Raw genomic sequence first — 21,134 nt, 5'->3', positions numbered from 1 at the left:
GTTGTGAATCTTTGGCATTCTCTACCTCAAAAGCTGTGGATGCTCAATCATTGAGTATATTCAATGCTAAGATAAATTGATTTTTAGAATTTAAGGAAATCAATGGATATGGGAATCGGGCAGGAAAGTAGAGTTGAGGTCAAAGATCAGCTGTGATTTAACACAAGGATGTAGGAGGCTTAAGGAGCCATAAGGTCTACTTTAACTTGCTTTTTTTGCTTAGCCTTGTTATAGTGCCACAACAAAATGGTTTTACACCTTCCCCATCTTTGAATGGCAATTTATTGAGCTAGAGCTCTATTTCAATTTCTTCCAATTTCAACACAAAATAAGAATTTTGTGTCACTATTTAAACGGGTATCTGGGTGCTTGCTCGCCTACAGGCCTAGGAAACCAATATAAAAAAAGCACAGGGTGCACCATGGTGCATGTTATGCGACTTGATCATGTCATATTGTGTAGCATCATTTGCCAATTGTTCAGCAGTTAGGGTACATCCAGAAGGTGTGCAAGATTAATCTTCTTATTATAAGCCCCGCGGCATTCTGATGGGAACTGAAGATTCTCCTTTGTCCAGTGGTATTGCTTCACTCTCCACCAATTTTGACTCAAGCTTTAGTTTAAAACTTTTAATATCCTTCTACATATTTTACATGTTTTTCCTTTCCCATTTTCATTATCTTATTTAAAATAGACCTGTACTTACTTTTCAAAGTAGCATACAACAAAATGAACCACTATTATCTGTTACGTTGGCAGGACTGCTTTAAAATTTGAAGATGTATATAACAGTCTAAAATATGGTAATTAATACAGGTGTAGTAGAATCAACTTTCTTTGAATGAATAATAATTGTGGAAAGGAATAGTGGTGGGGAAAGACATTGAATTATGTAAATAACAAATTAACATTTTTTTATACATACTACATTTGAGGTAGCTAATTACTTGATAAAACATCTGTACTCTTGACATTTACCTATCGTTCCCTCTTCCCTTCTTCATTCTGGTTAATCCTATAAAAGGGCTATTTGGGGGTGATGGTGGCATGGGGGTAATGTAATGTCGCTGGTAATGTAGAGGCCCAGGCTAATGCTCTGTGGACATGGGTTCAAATCACATCACAGCAACTGTTGGAATTTTAAGGATTTTATCCGGGAGAGAGGCAGAGAACGAACCTGGTTGGAGAACGCACTGGGGACAGCTGCTTATGTGACATCGCAAGAAAGCTGTGACTTTGGAGAGAGCATGCGAGCCCAAAAAGTAGTGGGAGTTCGGAGTGAGAGCCCGTAAAGCAGCAGGAGTTTGGAGCGAGCGCAAGAGAAAGAGAGAGGGAGAGAAAAAGAGGGAGCGAGGAAAAGAGAGTTCGGAGGGAGACAGCCCATAAAGTAGTCGGAGTTCAGACCGAGAACAGGAGAGACCATAAAGCAGTGGAGAGAGTAAGCTGGGAGTTTACAGATAAAATCTAAAAGTGACATCACAGGAGTCCCGTAAGTTGATTGGTTGGTAACTATAGCCTTTCCAGGCTCAGTACAAAGGAGATAATGGATGAGTGACAGGTGAGTTATTATATTATATCATTCCGTAGTAAACACATTATATAAAAGTTAAGGTATGTCAGTGTAGCTCGGCCATCTGGGATGTGCATCCTGCAGGGTGTGAGAGGTCATGCAGGCACAAAATGCCCTCAGTGACTGTCTGCAGGAAGTGTCACCAGCTGCAGAAACTTGAGCTCCAGGTTGCAGAATTTGAGCAGCAGCTGGAGTCACTGTGGTGCATCTGCAAGGCTGAGGATTATGTGGGCAGCACGTTTAAAGAAGTGATCACACCCACAGCCAAGAAGTACACAGGCAGAGAGGGAATGGGTGATCACCAGAACATGCAAGAGAAACAGGCAGGTAGTGCAGGAATCCCCTGAGGCTATCTTGCTCACTAACTGCTTTTCCATTTTGGCTACTGGTGAATGAGATAATTCTCAGAGGACTGTTGCAAGACCCAGTTTGTGGCACCATAGGTGAGTCAGCTGCATAGGAGGGGAGGAGGAACAGTGGAACAGTGGGATTCCATAGTTAGGGTTGCAGACAAGTGTTTCTGGGGTGTACACATGACTCCAGGATGGCATGTTGCCCCACTGGTGCCAGGATCAAGGATGTCACAGAGCGGCTGCAGGACATTCTTTTGGGGGAGGGTGAACAGCCAGAGGTTGTGGTCCACATTGGGACCAATGTCATTGGCAGGAAAAGGGATGAGGTCCTGAAAGCAAATTTTAGGGAGTTAGGAAGGGAATTAAAAAGCAGGCTGTCAAGAGCAGTAATCTCAAGGTTACTCCCAGTGCCACATGCTAGTGAGCACAAGAATAGGAAGATTGAGCAGTTCGACAAGAGGTTGGTGAAATGGAGGGCTTTAGATTTCTGAGGCATTAAGGCTGGTTCTGGGGCAAGTGGGACCTCTACAAGAAGGACACGTTACACCTTAACAGGACTGGGACTAGTGCCCTCACGGTAAGGTTTGCTAGTGCTGATGGGGAGGGTTTAAACTAGATTGGCAAGCGGATGGGAACCTGAGGGGAAATTCAGAGTGCAGATGAGAAAAACTGGCAGTGGAAAGTACAGAATATTAATTGATTAGGAGGATATATCAGAGAGTAGTATCAAGGTAAACAGAATATTTGGAGAGTTTGATAGAATTAGAGTAGGCAATAGTAAGTCATTAGATGGGGTCAGAGTAAGGAGGAAAGTAAAAAAAGCCTAAATCAAGGTTAATGTGCATGTATGTGAAGGCACGGGGCGTGGTTAATAAGATTGGTGTACAGGCACAGGTTGACAAATGAAATTATGGTATTATTGCTATAACAGAGACCTGGCTCAAAGAAGGACAGGACTGGGCCTTAAATAGTCCTGGGTATAAGATGTTTAGGAGAGACAGGGAAGGAAGAAAAGTTGGGGGAGTGGCAGTATTGATTAAACATGGCATTATAGTACTGGAGAGAGAGGATGTTCCAGAGGGGTCAAGGACAGAATCTCTCTGGCTAAAGCTAAGGAATAAAAAAGGTGCAATAACATTGATTGGTATAGCATATAGACTACTAAATAATGGAAGGGATGTAGAGAAACAAATTTGCAAAGAAATTAGAGAGGTGAAAGAATTATAAAGTAATTATGATGGGGACTTTGATTATCCTAATATAGACTGGGATAGGAATAGTGCAAAGGGACGCGAGGAGCAAGAGTTCTTGGAATGTGTTCAAGATAATTTTCTGCAGCAGTATGTTTCTGGTCCAACGACAGGGCAGGCACTTTTGGACCTGGTTTGGGGAATGTGTTGGCCCAAGTGGATCAAATATCAGTGGGAGAGCATTTAGGGGACAGTGACCATTGTATCATAAGGTTTAAGTTAGCCATGAAAAAGGACAAGGAATGATCCAGAGCAGGGATAATTAATTGGGGAAAAGCCAACTTCGATGCGATGAGAATGCACCTGAGTCGAGTGAGCTGGAATCAAATGTTGGCGGAAACAATAGTGGCTGATCAATGGGCCACCTTCAAAGAAACAGTGTTGTAGGCAATTCAAAGTATTTTCCCTTGAAAGGGAAAGGTAGGACAAATAAATCCAGAGCTCCCTGGATGACGAGAGAGATAGAGGTGAAGGTGAAAAGGGAGAAGTGCGCACATGATAGATGTTAGGTAGAAAATACAATGGAAAATCAGGCAGAATACAGAAGGACCAGAGGGGAAGTGAAAAAAACTAATAAGCAAAGCAAGGAGAGAGCATGAAAAGAGACTGGCAGCGAACATAAAAGAGAATCCCAAGGTTTTCTATAAGCATATAAATGTACACTAACATATGTACTAGGAGCAGGTGTAGGCCACTCGGCCCTTCAAGCATCTTGAATGGCTCCACCATTCAAGAAGATGATGGTTGATCTGATTGTAACCTCCTGCCTACCCCTGATAACCTATTACCTCCCCTTATTAATCAAGAATCTATCTAGCTCTGCCTTAAAGATATTCAAAGACCCTGCTTCCTCTGCCTTTTGAGGAAGAGAGTTCCAAAGACTCACAATCCTCAGAGAAAAAAATTCTCATCTCTGTCTTAAATGAGCAACCCCTTATTTTTAAACTGTGACCCCTAATTCTAGGTTCTCCCACAAGAGGCAACATCCTCTCCACATCCACTATGTCAAGACCCCTCAGGATCTTAAAGCTTTTGATCAAGTAACCTCTTACTCTTCTAAATTCCAGTGGATACAAGCCTAACCTGTCCAACCTTTCCTCATAAGATTATCCGCCCATTCTTGGTATTAGCCTAGTAAACCTTCTCTGAACTGTTTCCAATGTATTTACATATTTCCTTGAATAAGGAGATCAATACTGCACACAATACTCCAGATGTGGTCTCACCAGTACAACTAAAGCATAACCTCCCTACTTTTATATTCAATTCCCCTTGCAATAAATGATAACATTCTATTAGCTTTCCTAATTACTTGCTGTACCTGCATACTAGCCTTTTGTGATTCATGCACTAGGACACCGAGATCCCTCTGGATCTCAGAGCTCTCCAATCTTTCACCATTTAGATAATATGCTTCTTTTTTATTCTTCCTGATAAAATGGACAGTTTCACATTTGCCCACATTATACTCCATTTGGCAGCTCTTTGCCCACACATTTACCCTATCTACGTCACTTTGTAATATTAAAAGGGGATAAAAGACAGATTAGGGCCAATTAGGGATAAAAAAAGGGGGCTTGCACATGGAGGCAGGGGAAATAGTGGAGGTATTAAATGAGTACTTTGCATCTGTCTTTACAAAGGAAGTAGTTGCTACCCAGGCCAAGGTGAGAGAGGAGGTAACTGGTACATAAGAAGAATTCACAATTGAGAAGTAGGTGTTGGAAAGGCAATCTTTACATAAAATACCAGGACCAGGTGAGATGCATCTAAGGGTACGGAGGGAAGCGAGAGTGGAAACTGCTGAGGCACCAGTCTTTCTTAGACAGGGGGGTGGTGCCAGAAGACTGGAGATTTGCAAATGTTACACTCTTGTTCAAAAAGGGGTGCAAGGATAAAGCCGGCAACTACAGCCCAGTCAGTTTGACTTCAGTGGGAGGGAAACTTCTGAGAACTATAGTTTGGGACAAAATCAATAGTCACTTAGACAAGTGCAGGATAATTAAGGAAAGCCAACATGGATTCATTAAGGGAAAATCATGTTTAACAAACATGAAGTTTTTCTGAGGAGGTAACAGAGAAAGTTGATAAGGGCAATGCTGTTGATGTGGTGTACATGGATTTTCAGAAGGCATTTGATACAGTGCCACACAACAGACTTGTGAGCAAAATTCTAGCTCATGGAATAAAAGGGAAAGTAGGCACTTGGATAAGAAATTGGCTGAGTGACAGGAAACAGAGACTAGTGATAAATGGTTGTTTTTCAGATTGTTGGAAGGTTTGTAGTGGAGTTCTGCAGGGGTCAGTGTTGTGGCCCTTGCTTGTCCTGGTATATATCGATGACCTAGATTGTGGTGTTCAGGGCATGATTTCAAAATTTTCAGATAATGCGAAAATTGGAAACTCTGTCAACTGTGATGGGGATAGTCTTGAACTTCAAAAGGACATAGACATGTTAGCGGATTGGGCAGATAAGTAGCAGACGAGAACAAAAACAGAATTACCTGGAAAAACTCAGCAGGTCTGGCAGCATCGGCGGAGAAGAAAAAAGTTGACATTTCGAGTCCTCATGACCTTTCAACAGGAAGGGTCATGAGGACTCGAAACTTCAACTTTTTTCTTCTCCGCCGATGCTGCCAGACCTGCTGAGTTTTTCCAGGTAATTCTGTTTTTGTTTTGGATTTCCAGCATCCGCAGTTTTTTGTTTTTATCTAAGTAGCAGATGAGGTTCAATGTAGAGAAGTGTGAGGTGATTCATTTTGGCAGGAAGATTATGGACAGAGAGTCTAAAATAAAGCAAGAAACTCTAAAGGAGGTGCAGGAACAGAGGGACCTTGGTGTATATGTACATAAGTCATTGAAGTCATTAATAGAGGCATTGAATACAAGAGTAAGGAGGTCATGTTGAACTTGTGTGAGAAGCTAGCTAGGCCTCATTTGGAGTACTGCGTCTAGTTCTGGGAGCCTTACTTGAGGAAGGAGGTGAAGGCATTGGAGAGAGTAAAGAGGAGATTCACAAGAATGATTCCAAGGATAATGAACTGTAGCTATGAGGATAGATTAGAGAGGTTGGGACTGTTTTCCTGAGAAAAGAAGACTGAGAGGAGACCTGATAGAGGTATTCAAGATCCTGAGGGGTATGGACAGAGTAAACAGTGATAAACTGTTCCCACTCAAGAGGGCATCAAGAACTAGAAGGCACAGGTTCAAAATAATTGGCAAAAGGAGTAAAAGTGAGGTGAGAAAATTTCTTTTCACCCAGAGGGCGGTTGGAGTCTAGAACAAACTTCCTAAAAGGGTGGTGGAGGCAGGTTTGATTGAGATATTCAAATGGGAATTGGATTGCTATCTGAAAAGAAAGAATGCGCAAGGTTACGGGGATAAGGCAGGGGAGTGGGACTAGGCAAAATGCTCTTTCAGAGAACCAGTGCAGACTCGATGGGCCGAAAGGCCTTCTTCTGCACTGTAAAGATTCTGTGGATATTCCTGCTGTGTACCAACTCTGATAATAAAATCATAGAAATTTCAGCAGAGAAGGTCATTTGGCCCATTGTGGAAGGCTCATAGCCTGAGGCATTACCTGGTCTTGTCAGGCTTAGTTACTGACAGACCTGGCATGCATTTCCAGCATTTTCTGTTTCTAATTTCACATTTCCTGCTATATTTCTACACATTGCTACACTAGATCTGATAAGGTTGTGAATTCTAGCATGCCAATTAGCATTTTGTAACTATTGTAGCACTCAAGAGTTCATCAACATATCTAGCACATCGACTTACCTCGATGAAACTCCTTCACTTGCTGATTAACATTATTTTTTTCTTCAATCAACCTTGCATTCTGTTCATAAAAAGGAAAATGAATCAAAATCATATCAAACATAACACAAGATGATGCTGTGGCTTGTCATTATCAATTTACCACTCAGCTGTAATTTTTAACAGTTTACTTGGAAAAATGTGAACCAAATCTAATTCAGCAAATATTTGCCTCTTGTTTCTGATAACTATTTTGGAAACAGTGATACTGTCATGCAATGAAGCGTAACAGCTTTTTGTGCACATTTTGTACAATCTTAATATTGAGAATGCTCAGTTACTAAGTTAGTACAACATGTGGTCAATAATATAACTCAAGATGTAACAACTTTACATCATTATGCGTAGGCGCCAGTCTCAGATGAGTATAATAGTTTAGTTGTATAGCAGTATAATGCATCCTATAATATTGGAGAATCTTAACAGCTAAATTTAAAATTAGAGTATTTTCAACCGGATTTGGTGAATACTAAAATTTACTAATACTGGTAGCTTTTTTTCAAATGAAGAATTAGGAAGTTATCTTAAGGAAGGAGATATTGCAGTTGGTCAACACAATTTACATTTATTCAATGGGCTCTTATTGTCCCTTAATCTCCCCCTCCACATAAGCTTGTTGATCTATTGTCATGGCCACCCCTTGACCTTGTCATCTTATATGGTCATCCCTGATCCCACAGGTCCACAGCGTGCAGTCTTGAACGTTTATGGTGGACAGCTGGTTTAGTCACTCATCGCTAGATCTGGCTGGATCACATAAAGCATTATTGGGCCCTCCTCTTCTCTGCCAAAATTGCTCACTACTCCAGGATCACTTTGAAATGCATTGCTCCTCCAAAACCCCACTTCTATTGTCTAGCTAGTGGCACTGTCCTCATCTGTTTCCATTTTTATCTACCCAGTCATAGCCAGAGAATCAATGTCAAATGGCTTCTCTTCCCACACCATTTTTCCTTCTCCCCTGGAGTCGCCACATGACCCCCCACACCCCAAAAAGGATTTATCCTTAATCCCCTCCTATTCCCAGTCTACATGCTTCCCACTGGCAACATCATCCAAAGACACAACTTTAGGTTCCACATGTATAATGTAGGAAAATGTGAACTTGCCCACTTTGGAAGGAAGAATAGAAAAGCAGTATACTATTTAAATGGAGGGAGATTGCAGAACTCAGTGGTACAGAGGGATCTGGGTGTCCTAGTACATGAATCACAAAAAGTTATTATGCAAATACAGCAGGTGATTAGGAAGGTAAATGGAATGTTGTCATTTATTGCAAGGGGAATGGAATATGAAAGTAAGAAAGTTTTACTGTAGCTGTACAGGGCCTTGGTGAGACCACATCTGGAATACTGTGCACAGTATTGGTCTCCTTATTTGAAAAAAGATATAAAGAAGCAGTTAATAGAAGGTTCACTCAATTCATTCCTGGGGTGAGGGGCTTATATTATGAGGAAAGGTTGAGCAGATTGGCCTTTACCCATCGGAGTTTAGAAGAATGAGAGGTGATCTTATTGAAACGTATAAGATCTTTAGGGGACTTTACAGGGTGGATACCAGGATACCAGTGGATACCATTTCCACTTATGGGAGAGAATAGAATCAGGGGACACAGTTTAAGATTAAGAAGTCTACTTTTTAAGAAGAGGAGATGAGAAGAAATGTTTTCTCTTATAGGATTGTTGGCATATGGAATTCTCTTCCCCAGAAAACAGAGGAGGCTGGGTCTTTGAATTTATTCAAGGCAGAGTTAGATAGAATTTTGATAGACAAGGCAGTCAAGGGTTTTGAGGAACAGGCGGGAGAGTGGAGTTGAGACGACAACCAGATGAGCCATGATCTTATCAAATGGCAGAGCAGGCTCAAAGGGCTGAATGGTCTACTCCTGCTCTTAAGTCCTATGTCCCTACATTTCTATGTAAGCTGATTTGAACCCAATTCTACTTCACCAGTACCCCTCTTGATCCCTTCACTGTCTCCAATTTGTCACACTTTGACATTCGGTATTTGATGAGCAGAAATTTCCTCCAATTAAATATTGGGAAGACAAAAGTCATTTATCTTTGGTCCTCACCATAAACTTTGTTCCCTAGCCTGACTAACATCCCTCTCTCTTGCAACTGTCTGAGGCTGAACTAGACAGGTCGCAACCTCATCATCCTATATGACCCTGAGCTGAGCTTCTGACCAGATATTTGTGCCATTATTAAGACCACCAACTTCCACCTCTGTAACATTACCCAACTCTGCCCCTACCTCAGTTCATCTTCTGTGAAACCATCAACCATGCATTTGCCACCTCAAGACTTGAATATTCTAATACCCTCCTGACAAGCCTCCAACCTTGCACCCTCTGTAAACTTGTGCTCATCCAAAACTCCAGTGCCCAAATCCTAACCCGCACCAAGTCCTGTTCACCTATCCCTCCTTTGCTCAGTGACATACATTAACTCCCAGCCCAGCAACACTTAAATTTTAAAATTCTCACTCTCGTTTTCAAATCCTTCCACGGCCATGCCCATCACTATCTCATAGCCTTACAACCCATCCAAAATCTCTGCAGCCTCTTGCACATCTCTGATTTTCTTTGCTCCACTGATGGTACTATTTCTTCAGCTGTATAAGCCCTGAGCTCTGGAAATGCCTCCTATACCTCCCTGCCTTTCTCTCCTCCTTTAAGATACTTCTTAAAATTTAACACTTTAACCAAGCTTTTGGTCACCTGCCCTAATATCTCATGTGCCTCAGTGTCAAATTTTGTTTGATAATTGCTTCTGTGAAGCCCCTAAATGTTTTACTACATTAAACTGTTTACAGTTTAAAAACATTAAACTTTAACTTGTTTTACTTCATTACTACATGTTTTACTGCATTTACTATATTTACTACATATAAATGCAAGTTGATATTGTGGGTGGTGTCTAGTTCTTCTTTCCAGCTCCCAATGGAGTCATAGCATAAAGGATTACCAAATTTGGAAATATTATGCAAAGAAGTCACTACTGTGCAAAATGGAAACGTGACAGGTAAAAAAAAAATTACTGATAGAACTTTCGACTCTTGTATTGTTGGACTCGGGTAAAGGTCAGTTTACTAAGCAGTTCTTTCATCTTTTAGGCATAGTACACTTTGTTGTAGTGTTTTTTTCAACTATGGGTTCCCTGGGACATCAATGGGACATGATGCATAGTGTTGCCAACATAGTTATGATCACTGGAATGCTTGCATGCACTTATGATTCTGCCCAACTCAAAAGTGTGTTTGACTTACACAGTCCACTTACTATTTGTGGCCCAAGGATACCTTTACTGATTTCGGAATCCTTGATGTTGACACTGCCCTCTTGTTCTTGATCCTTTCACGAGTGGGAACAGTTTCTCCCTATCTGCTTTGTCCAGACTCTTCATGATTTTGAATAAATCAAGTTTAAAAATAATCAACTGAACAGCCAGGAGATTTCTTAAATGTGAATATTTTAATGATACTGCAATCTTGATTTGAAAAAATAAGTTTCATCGGCTGGCGAACAGAGGTCTGTGAAAGTGTGCGCGTCTGAACAAAGCGTAACATACAAAAGGAACCAAAGCACAGGGCTACCCAACTATGCATTGCAATAATACAAGTCCCATTTTGTGAGCAGTATCAACTCAACACCATCTCGAACTGAATTTAAAATGTAAAAACGGAAAAAAATGTCAACGATTCATTGCAAAAATTTGGCTATTGTACCAGGGTTGTACTGGAATGTTTAAATCACTATTTTGTAGAAAGAGCTTTGAACTGATGATATTCCATATTCTTCTGTAAGCAAGAGCGGTGTTTGCCTTGCCAGGGCCCCTCGCAAAGGTTTGGGTTGGGGCCCTTTAATTTTATTCAACGAGGCTAAAAACAAACTATTGTCAAATTCACACACCAAAGATCACGATCGGTCACATTTTCAATTAGTTGACAGAGTGATCAGGAATCTGCAATTACAACTGCATAGGAGTCCTTTCAGTGGAGCCACTCAGGGTCCCTGACTAGCTCAGGTTGCATGGTTCTAATGGTGCCCCTGTCTGTATGAGTTACTAAAGAATGACAACGCTTTTTTAAAAGGATATGTTTCTTAGGAATGATGGTACTGGGAGGAGACACATTAATAGCAAGGGGAACCATAATAACGTATGATGCGTTTGCAGGTAACTTTTGGAAAAGTTGACCGATAATTTTCCAAATGCTGAGAAACCATACTCTTAAGAAATAGCAACAAAATGTGAAACTTCAATACTTGTCTTAATCATCAGGAATGTCCTGCTCAACATATCTTATTATGAATTCAAATTATATTTTAGAAGCATAATGTTTGATTGACTGAGTAGATGATAAAAATGTTACATATTATTAAGGTGAGCTCAATTTTATTTAGAGTACTTTAGTTACCACATAAACTTGACATTGAATGCAAATTAAATTCCAAACCAAATTTGCTTTTAGTCTGGACAAACACCAATGTATAAAATAACTTTTAACAAAAATTTCTATTTTGATTTACTTCATGTTCTGTTTATTAACACTTTTGGCTAAAAAGATCAGATTTTCAGTTATTTTTTAGTTTCAGTATTCTTTAACCAAAGAGGACATATATTACCACAATTTTACATATTTACATTAAACAATTCAGGAAGATATATTTTATGCAGCATGTCAGAAAAGCCCATTACAATTATCAACACAATCCCTCCCCAAGATTCATAACACTATGATGCATGATCACAATTACTAATTATATATTAACACAATTACAATAGAGTCCCATCAAAATCACAACCTATTCATATAGAGACTGTTGGAGTAACTATTCCATTGACCTAGAATCCACTAAATAGTCAATTATTTTCAATTAAATAATTAAACTGTGGAACACATTCAACACATTAATGTATTAATATGACAATAAATGAACAATAATTCACAGAATTAACAGAAGTTAATGAAAAAATTGTATTACTGCAATGTGGCCAATGATCCGTAGCTTAAGGCCTGACCAACCAAAGGAGGCTCCTTGCCTTAGCTCTATCATCCATCTTAATAATAATAAATCAATCATATAACTTGATATTTATTGTAAAAACAAACCATCAAAATTTGCATTGATGTAACAACCCACAGGGGAAATTTTATGTTTGCTTTTTGTAGCAAAATTCTAAACATTATTATAACAAAACACAATTAAGTTACAATACCCAATTTTACAGTGAACATTTTGAGCCACATAATTTCTATAAACGCCATTGAAATTTATAATTAAGAAGGCGCTGAATAGACCAGTTATAATTAGCAATTAACTAGTCAATCTCTGTGGTGTTTCACACAAGGAGTCAAGAGCAAGCGAAGTATTCTGGTGCAGCAGCATTAGAAGAAAGATGCAGATGGGAAGGAAGAATAAGAGGCGGAAGGAAGGAGGATGGAAGGAAGTGTTAAGTGGAGAAGAGAAAAGAGGAGTGAAAGGAGAAAAAAAAAGAGGAGCACAAGGTGAGAGAAGGCATGAGGAAGATGGAGAGAAGGGGAGAGAGGCATGAGTGGGAAGAGGGAGAGGTAAGCAGAAATGGAGCAGGAGAGAGAAAGACAAGCTTTTGGAGGAGGAGACATGAATGTACAAGAAGAGAAAAAGAGGAAATTGGTGAGGGTGGAGGAAGGCATATAGGGAAACATGAAGAGGAAAAGGGTGGAAGGAGGAGAAAAGGAGAAAGAGGGAAACATTGAAGATGGATGGAAGAGGGAAAGGAGGGTAAGGGGAAGGGAGAGAATGAGGAGAGTGACAACTAGGGAAGGAAGAGGTGGTGGAGGATGATTGAATAATTAGTGAGGATGGAGTGGGACGGGTGCAGAACAGGTTTTGAGGGCCCTGTGGAGGAGGATTGGGCTATCGGCCAACAAAAATGTACTTGATCAGTAGAGACAGGAAGTTTCACAGGCTTATTCTCTAGTTTAGGTGAATAGGGAATGGCAAGGACTGAAATGTCTCTCATGGAGAGGCAAGGGGTGTGGAAACGGCATAAAGGCTTGGCAGTGTGAGGTAGCAGGATCAATCAGCTGATCAATGAAGTGGGTGGGGGGACGCAAAATGCCACTGGAGTGGGGAGCCAAATTGATTCAGGAGGACAAGGGCAAAAGCATATCATTGCAAATGAGCTGTAAATAGATTAATTATCTTTTGCAAGCTTTTAAAAAATGACAATGCATCTACCATGTCCAATAGAAGGGTGTATATAGGAGATACTAGCAGGTGTGTAATTTCTAGGATCCACAAAGCAATTATAGAGTTATATCCTATATGGTATTGTCATTTAATTTTGAACTATTGGAAACATACTAACCTCCTCTCTTATTTTTTCATTTTCTTTCACCAGTTCTTCATATTCATCAATTGCTACAGTAGAGGAAAAAGACATTTTCACATAAGAATTGAGTCAATACAATTTTCAATTATTACCCCAGTAGCTCACGTTATGCAGCTATCACAGTCTATTCATAGAACTTAAAATGCTGGAAAGAGTTATCTATACACTATTCAAAACTCTGTATTAAAGTCATATCCAGTAAGGGCTAAATACTTGGTTAAGGTAATCATATAAAGAACTAAGGACAAGTTAGAAAATATTATACATTGGGTGAATAGAATATGAATCCTCTTGCAAGCCATAAAAAGGGAATTATATAGCTGTTTGAAAGATGTTCAGCATTTTTATTCTTATGCCCATTTGTCTATGTTTGTTGTGGAAAGCAGAATAGGATTTGAATTTCCTGTGTGACTTGAATATTCCCCTGAAGTTGCCCCTTGAAAATGCCTTATGAAAAAGTACTCATGTGTGGAACTTTTGTACAATCAGGTGACTCGCATGCTGGTTCCTGGTCAGGCAGAATAATGACAGCTTAAAATTGCTCATGTTTGTCTGTTCACAGAAGCTAGGTCAGCTCTTGTTCGGCTTCTAAGATGTGGATTGATTTTCCTTGCAGACCAATTATTATCTATTGGCGTCAAGGTACAGCTGCAGAATGCATTTCACATGTGGTTCTCAATCAAGGAGGTTATCTTTTCAGTCACTGGGGGTTACTCTCATCCTTTGCCTCTAGAGGATATGTCTTTTTTTGGATGGGGTAGAGAATAGCTGAGTGGGATTAGATGTGTGAGTTTATATTAAGAAAGTCACTGGTGCAGATTTGGTGGAAGAAATAGCTTATACTGTAGCATTCTACATATCTATAAACTGTCAGTGCACCTTACCTCTCCTGAGTTTGAAACCATATCTCCTGATTCTAGACTGCAACAACCCATCATAAAAATTTCAATATGTGCTATAAACCTTCTGTAGAGTAAATTAGCTCAGTCTCTTCAATCTCAATTCATAGCTCAGGTAACATAAGCTAGATATCAGTTTGGTTACCCTTTATTGCATGATCCGTAATGCCTGCATATCCTTGACCAGAACTGTACACAGTACTCCAGAGATCACCTTGTCAGTGTCATGTACAGACTCATTATGGGGTTTAATGTTCTTTCCCTGTGGTTTTATATCACAGGATCCAGTTAGCTTTCCTCGCTGCTGCCTGACAGTTAGTTTTAATAGGCCATACAACAACACTCCCAAATCTATCTCCAGTGTCCTATAGTCGAGAGTCATTTTGCTTAGTTTTATTTCTTTTCTGCAGTCTTATTAACTTGCATGACAAATGGCCCACCTTCACAACTTATCTAACAAAAACTTTGCTTTTTAGTTTCTGTTTCCCATTGTTTGACACCCCCACCCCAAATTACATACCATCTGCAAACTTAGGTTTGTTTCTGTCCCCAGAAGCAAGTCGTTTATATTCAGTGTAAACAGTAATGGCTTAGTTGCTGATTACTTTAGCACCCCTCTGCCATGTTGATACAGGTCTATTCAGGGCCATCCTTTGCTTTGTTCCGGCTTAGACAACTTTCAATCCCTTTCAGACTCTTAAATCTTATTCCACTGCCATATAAACTAATTGGTTATGTAGTACAGTGTCAAAATCCTTGTTGAAACCTAAAGACATCGCATCTATGGAATTTGTGTTGTTAATAAGGTCTGTCATTTCCTTGAAAACCTCCTCCCTCATAAATCCATAAATGTCCTCACTAATCAAAATTTTTTCCAGGTATTTTTATTTTTGTTTTGGATTTCCAGCATCCGCAGTTTTTGCTTTTATCTGGCTGTTTTATGATGCCCTCTCTCACAATGCCTTCTATTGCTTCACTCACATCAGATAATAGGCTCACTGGCTTAGAGTTTGCTGGATTGATTTTATGCCCCTTTTTTAAAGATTGGTGTTATGTTAGCTGCTTTTCAATCCTCCTTCATTACTCCTACTTCTGATGATTCCCCAAAGAGATTGGCAAGAATGTGACAAAGTCCGTCCAGGTTTTGTGTCTTGTCTTCCTTTCCTCACTTATAAATGACTACCTTTCTAAAATTTGTATTTCTTTTGGTGCTTTTTTTTTAACTCTCTTGCCCAGTTTCTCAATCGTGTTTCCATTATTTTTACATTTGTCTCAGCCTACCCTGCTATCTGCAAGGTTTTGAACAATCCTGAAATCCGCATTGCTTTGTTGTTGACTCTATTGATCTTTTCGTTCTATGTGATCACATCTTCCTTTAACTGATTATGTGGTTGATATCCAGGCTGTTGATAACTAGACCTTAAAAATTACAACCATACAAAAAATAGTAATCTAAGAATTAAGGGAGCCACATTTCACACACTCTGACAGTTTTAACATAAGGTAGATCAGTGCAATGTTAGTGCAGTGCCTTTTGCTGTATTCTGCTGCAAACTCAAACGTCCATCTCTTACAGCATCAAAGAGATATTTTCATTTTCTGCATCATTTTCTTTCTGGCATTTGTGAGACTTAGCGCTCAATCTCACGCCTGCTAAGAATGGGGTTAAGATGACTAAGACTTATTTCACTTAAGATTCTTACAGATGAACTAGTGACCTTCGTACTATCAGCTCAGGGTGGTTTCCGATCCAAGTCACAGCTGAAAGTTAACCCACATCATCCAAATTTGGAGAATTAAAAGAAATCCAATTCTCCAATCTTGTCTGATCACACCTCATTTTGCCTTTGCTAGAGAGTGTTACATACAATAATAGGCCTGTTTCATTGGTCACTTTACTACATAGAAATACAGCACAGCGTCTACAATGGAAATTAGGCCAGGCTGCCATTATTTCAAGTGACGGTGTCACTACATAGGAGTAGAGTACTGCTAAATTTATATATGTATTTTAAAATAATTAGCTTTGACAAATTGCTGATACTAGGATTATATACAGTGATTGTATCACTGACAAATTAAGGATATCATTCATCACTACAGATAACATTTTTGCTAAGAATTAACACTAAAACAATGGCAACGAACCGAGGTTAGATCTTGACACTGTCAATGAGTAATTATTACTCAAATGTACAGAACTATGCAAGACCCATCTTAACTGCAAATGTAATTTATAATGTCGAATGCACTCAACAATAAAGCTGAGGCCTCTGTGATTTATTCAAAAACTATTGAAATAAATACTGTACCTAAACGTATCGTTCATAAGTTTATATGAAGATGCCCGAATAAATTAATGACGTTAAAGGCGGAATTATTTCACGTGTGCACTCAACTGCCTGCATTTCTGAAAAGTGCCAAACGCTATCTTTAATTTGACTACAAAGTCACAGAGCACTCGTTTGACAGACACTTAAGAGTCTGCAACCGTTCAGGCTTAAAAAATAGCCCTCTCAAGGCTGCTTTGTGTGAAAGTAAGCGAGGGCTCTGACTTTTTACGCAGCTACCAAACATTTAACATCGCTTCAGTGTCTATAACTTTTTCTAGTGATTACCGCTTGCGGGTCCTAAGGGATGAGGTGGGAGTAATATAACAATCTTTAACACATACACGCACCTTGTTTCGACAAGTCCTTGAAATTTTTGATGTGTTTGTCTTCCTCAGAAGTGGCCATTTTTGCTGGGTCCCGGATTTGAACTGTTAACAGGAAGTCGAAAGGTTGTCCCATTGATCTCATGCTGGCGTTCTTCCAGGTGGACCTGACTCCTGGTTTAGCTGCAGTTAGGTAACTTTTGAACACACCCTGCAAACAAAGCTGCAAGGGGAACAAAGTATTGTTTCATCGAAAGGAACTCGGTAATTCACGATGGTATTTATAATTTAAAAAGAATGTGTTATGTTCAATTCTTATAATTGTGCTTCTGTTTCAAAAACAAAGGTGGGTCCCTAATGAAACCTTAGCGTTCACTTTTACCCTTTAAAGCCCTTCATAAGCCAAGGAAGGAAAATTGAGTGTGATCACCATGTTGTCCTATCTCCAATATTTTCTAATTGTGAACTCCGAGGGGAGAAAGTATGCTCTATAAAAGCCAACTCATCTTTCACCAGCCAGTTAGCAATTCCAGAGTTTAAATTAGTATGCTAATTTTATATAGGTGTCCATTAGCTCGGGTTCAAAAAGACAATGAGGTGTCAGCTGTGGCTCAGTTCATAGCACCCTCGCCTTTGAATCAGAGGGTTGTGGGTTCATGTCCCACTCCCGGAAACCAAGAACTGTGATTGTACTCAAAAGAGTTGCAATCTGTGACTGTTGATAACTCGAAAGAGTATCCCACTCCCGGAAACCAAGAACTGTGATTGTACTCGAAAGAGTTGCAATCTGTGACTGTTGATAACTCGAAAGAGTTTCAAAAAGACAATCTTTGGAAAGTTGTTCCCACCTCCATGCTGGAACACACACAGGATGTATACTTTTTAAAAATTAGATACTTGTGAAAGGTCAAAGATGTAGAATAGATAATAGGACTGGTATCTTGAAGCCCCAAGTGCAAGGAAGTCTCTTAAAATTGTGGTAAAGGCTAATCTCATACAGTAGTTTCAAAACTGGTGTTAGACTTCGGTGTACAGTGAGTGTAAGCTTGATTATCCTCTACAGTCTAAAAACACAGCAGCATCGCTTATGTTACTTTGTTGATCCTGCCATTATTTCAAGTGACGGTCTCACTACATAGCAGGAGTACTGCTCAATGTAGAAATGTATATCTTAAAATAATTAGTTTTGACAAATAAGATTCAACTGCATTTGTGGAGTATTGCCTTTGAGTAGTGAGATAGAAATTATGAACAAATTGCTCCAACCTTGTTTCAAAATAGGAAACAAAGGCACAACTCGTGGATTATGTTTAAATTCACTGCGATACTTCATTTCTGGTAGTATGAATCAGCACTTAAACGCGAAGAAAGAATTTGGATTCAAATAGCGCCTTTCATGACGTCCAATAGCGCATTACAGATAGAAGTACTTTGGAGTTGTGCAGCAAAAACATTTTGATCCCTCAGACTGCAGACTCGTTGGAACCAATTTTCCCTAATCGTAGAATCAACAGGAGACCACTGTGCATGCGCTAGCTCTTTGAGTTATCCCAATTAATTACTCTACTTTTTCCATAGACCCGCACATTTTTTTCATTTTCCAGTATATCTCCAATTCCCTTTAAAAAAATTACTAATGAATTTGCTGCCATCACCCTTTCAGGCTATCGACTATTCCAAAGAACTCCTAGCTGGTCTTCCCCATTCTACCCACAATAAAATTGAGGCCATCCAAAACTCTGCCTCCATGTCTGAACTCATCGAGTTCTGTTCAACAGCCCCACCCCACCGACTCACATTGCCACTTGGTCAAACAATGTCTTGATTTTAGAATTCTTCTCCACTTTCAAATCTCTCCATGACTTTGCCCCTCCCAATTTTTGCAACCTCCTACAACCCTGAGAAAGCTGCAACTCCTTTAATTCCAGCCTCAAGTATCCATAATGTTAATCAACCATCAGCTGCATAGACCCTAAACTCTGGAATTTCATCCCTTAACCTCTCTGCCCCGCTTTCCTCTTTTTGAGACACTCCATTAAAATCTACTTTGACCAAGCTTTTGGCCAAATGACCTAACATCTTTTTGTGGCTGGGCATCATATTTTGTTTTATACTGCTCCTATGAAGAGCTGTGGGGTGTTTTAAGTTAAAGGTACTATACAAACAAGTTGTTCTTAGACTGCATTAGAAATCATAACTTGCTGCATAACAAAATTCCCATCTTCCACTTGGTTCTTCTGTAGATTTTCTTAAAATGAATCCTGTGTCAGTGTAAACAGTTTTGCCATATTAACTACCAAAACACTTCTAAATTTTGAAAACCTCAATTACACCTCCCCATAACCTCCTTGCTCAAAGAACAATCCCAGCTGCTCCAGTCTCTATATGACTGAAGTCTCACATCTCTGGTACCATTCTAGTCAATCTCTTCTGGACTCTCTCCAACGTCTTGATATCCTTCCTAAAGTGTGGTGCCCAGAATTGACCACAATACTCCAACTGATACCTAAGCAGTGATTTATAAAAATTTAGTGTAACTTTCTTGCTTTTGCATTCTAGGCCACTATAATACCCAGAATTAAATTCAGTAGTTTGTAAATTCTTCCTTATTTAGAAAACAAAAAATTCTGAACAAAGGAACTTGTGAATGTATTTTCTTGCCATCATTGAATAAACTCACATAAAGCCAGTTGGCTAAGAGAAATGAGATGATTGAGGAGTTAGCATTCTGGAAGAATGAGATCAGGCTTCCTTTATCCAAGCTGATTCAGTGAAATAGTTGCAAGACCAGAATAGAATATTTTAAACCAATGGTAATTAGGTGCTGTTGATATTACTGAATGGGTGAGATATCACCCAAGATAGGACCAACAGCCATTGAAAAAATCATTTTTAACTTTTGTGAAGCATTAACAATTGTGACATAGCTATTCTGCCAATAGCCCAGCCATCAGCTATAATACTTACCGATTTGGATGCAATTTTAACATCTCCACCCAGCTGATGGGCAAAGTTTGTAGCACCAATTGGTAATTAATGCTATCACATTTACTTATCTTTTGAACTATTTATGAGGTTGTGGGAAACAGACAGAAACCTGGTTGTGCAGAAAAAGTTCTTGCATTGTTAATCTGATATAGCTTCAGTCCTTCAGGAGCCATTCAGTAATACAAAAATCTAGTTCCAGCTATCCTCTATTCTTGGCTTTAAATGTCCTCCTGAGTATGCGGGTGCTGGAAATGGGTTCCTAATAGTGATGCTCATGGGGCAGACTTGATGGATCTTTCTCTGCCATCAATTGTGTATGTTCATGTGAACCAGTGACAGCATGGATATAGGTATATAACCAATCAGAGCACAATTAAGATATTGATGTGCATATTCACTACATAGATTATATAGAAACTACAGCAAGTTAGACAATACTGTGATAGATGCAGAATGAAGAGCAATTTTTCAAAAAAAAGGACAAGTTTTTTTTTTGGTAGATAAATTTGGGTATTTGACTCCATGTGTTAACCATCCGACAGTAGTATTTCCAGTCAAGTTTGAGCAGTGCTTGGGCTGGAACTTCTCTACACAGTGATTTGAAATTTGACCTTAGTTGTAGTGATATCAGACAACACGATGAATCCCAGGACAATCTCCAATGAGTCAGAGAATACACTGTTATATGGCATAATAACCCCATATTATAAAAAGTATATTTGATCTTCTGAACCATAAGTAAATGTAAAAGTTGACTTTTCATACATCTGCCTCATTGTCTTTTATGTACCATCCTAGAGCTCACTTTTCTGTGATTTCTGTGCATTCATTCCATTTAGGAAAATGTCTTTTTCATGTGTCTGTTGGTTGTTGCATCTATTTGTAATAAGTCATTCTTGAATCAGCTTTGTATGACATGTTTCTACTGATTTGCGCTTTTCAATAAAGTACATATAGAATGAAAATCAGAATCTAGGTATGTGAACAGACAAATAAGCTCAAAGCACACAATGCTGCATCTTTAAAACATCAATATAGACTACATTCAACTGGTATGTATGTGACATGGAAATATTATTCATCATGATTTAGAACAGTATTTAAATCAAAGTTACTTGTAAAAACAAAAGCAAGCTCATTATTCCTTAGCCAGTCCAATTAATTTTGGCATGAGTCTAAAATCTAACCAGCAGTGGTAAGAAATGTCTACAGACTCAGG

General features: G+C 39.3%; 1 protein-coding gene across 5 annotated transcripts in view; it reads right to left on the bottom strand.

Moving 5' to 3' along the window:
- The window catches only part of shtn1 (shootin 1), a 99,015-nt gene extending 81,871 nt beyond the window's left edge, over positions 1-17,144 (bottom strand). For 4 of the 5 annotated variants that reach the window (XM_078564652.1, XM_078564650.1, XM_078564651.1 and 1 more), the window contains exons 1-3: positions 16,952-17,144; positions 13,349-13,401; positions 6,954-7,014 (exon numbers count right to left, since the gene is read on the bottom strand). In XM_078564652.1, coding sequence (XP_078420778.1) covers positions 6,954-7,014; positions 13,349-13,401; positions 16,952-17,072 — 235 coding nt within the window. In that variant the 5' untranslated portion in view covers positions 17,073-17,144. Of the gene's footprint in view, positions 1-6,953; positions 7,015-10,275; positions 10,392-13,348; positions 13,402-16,951 lie in introns of those variants that run through there. The other variant, XM_078564654.1, reaches the window with a different exon arrangement.
- Positions 17,145-21,134: the final 3,990 nt, after the last annotated feature.

Source organism: Cetorhinus maximus, chromosome 20, assembly GCF_964194155.1.
Source record: "Cetorhinus maximus chromosome 20, sCetMax3.hap1.1, whole genome shotgun sequence".
NCBI lineage: Eukaryota > Metazoa > Chordata > Chondrichthyes > Lamniformes > Cetorhinidae > Cetorhinus > Cetorhinus maximus.
The sequence above is the reverse complement of the archived record's forward strand: the minus strand, read 5'-3'. Positions and strand labels throughout refer to the sequence as shown.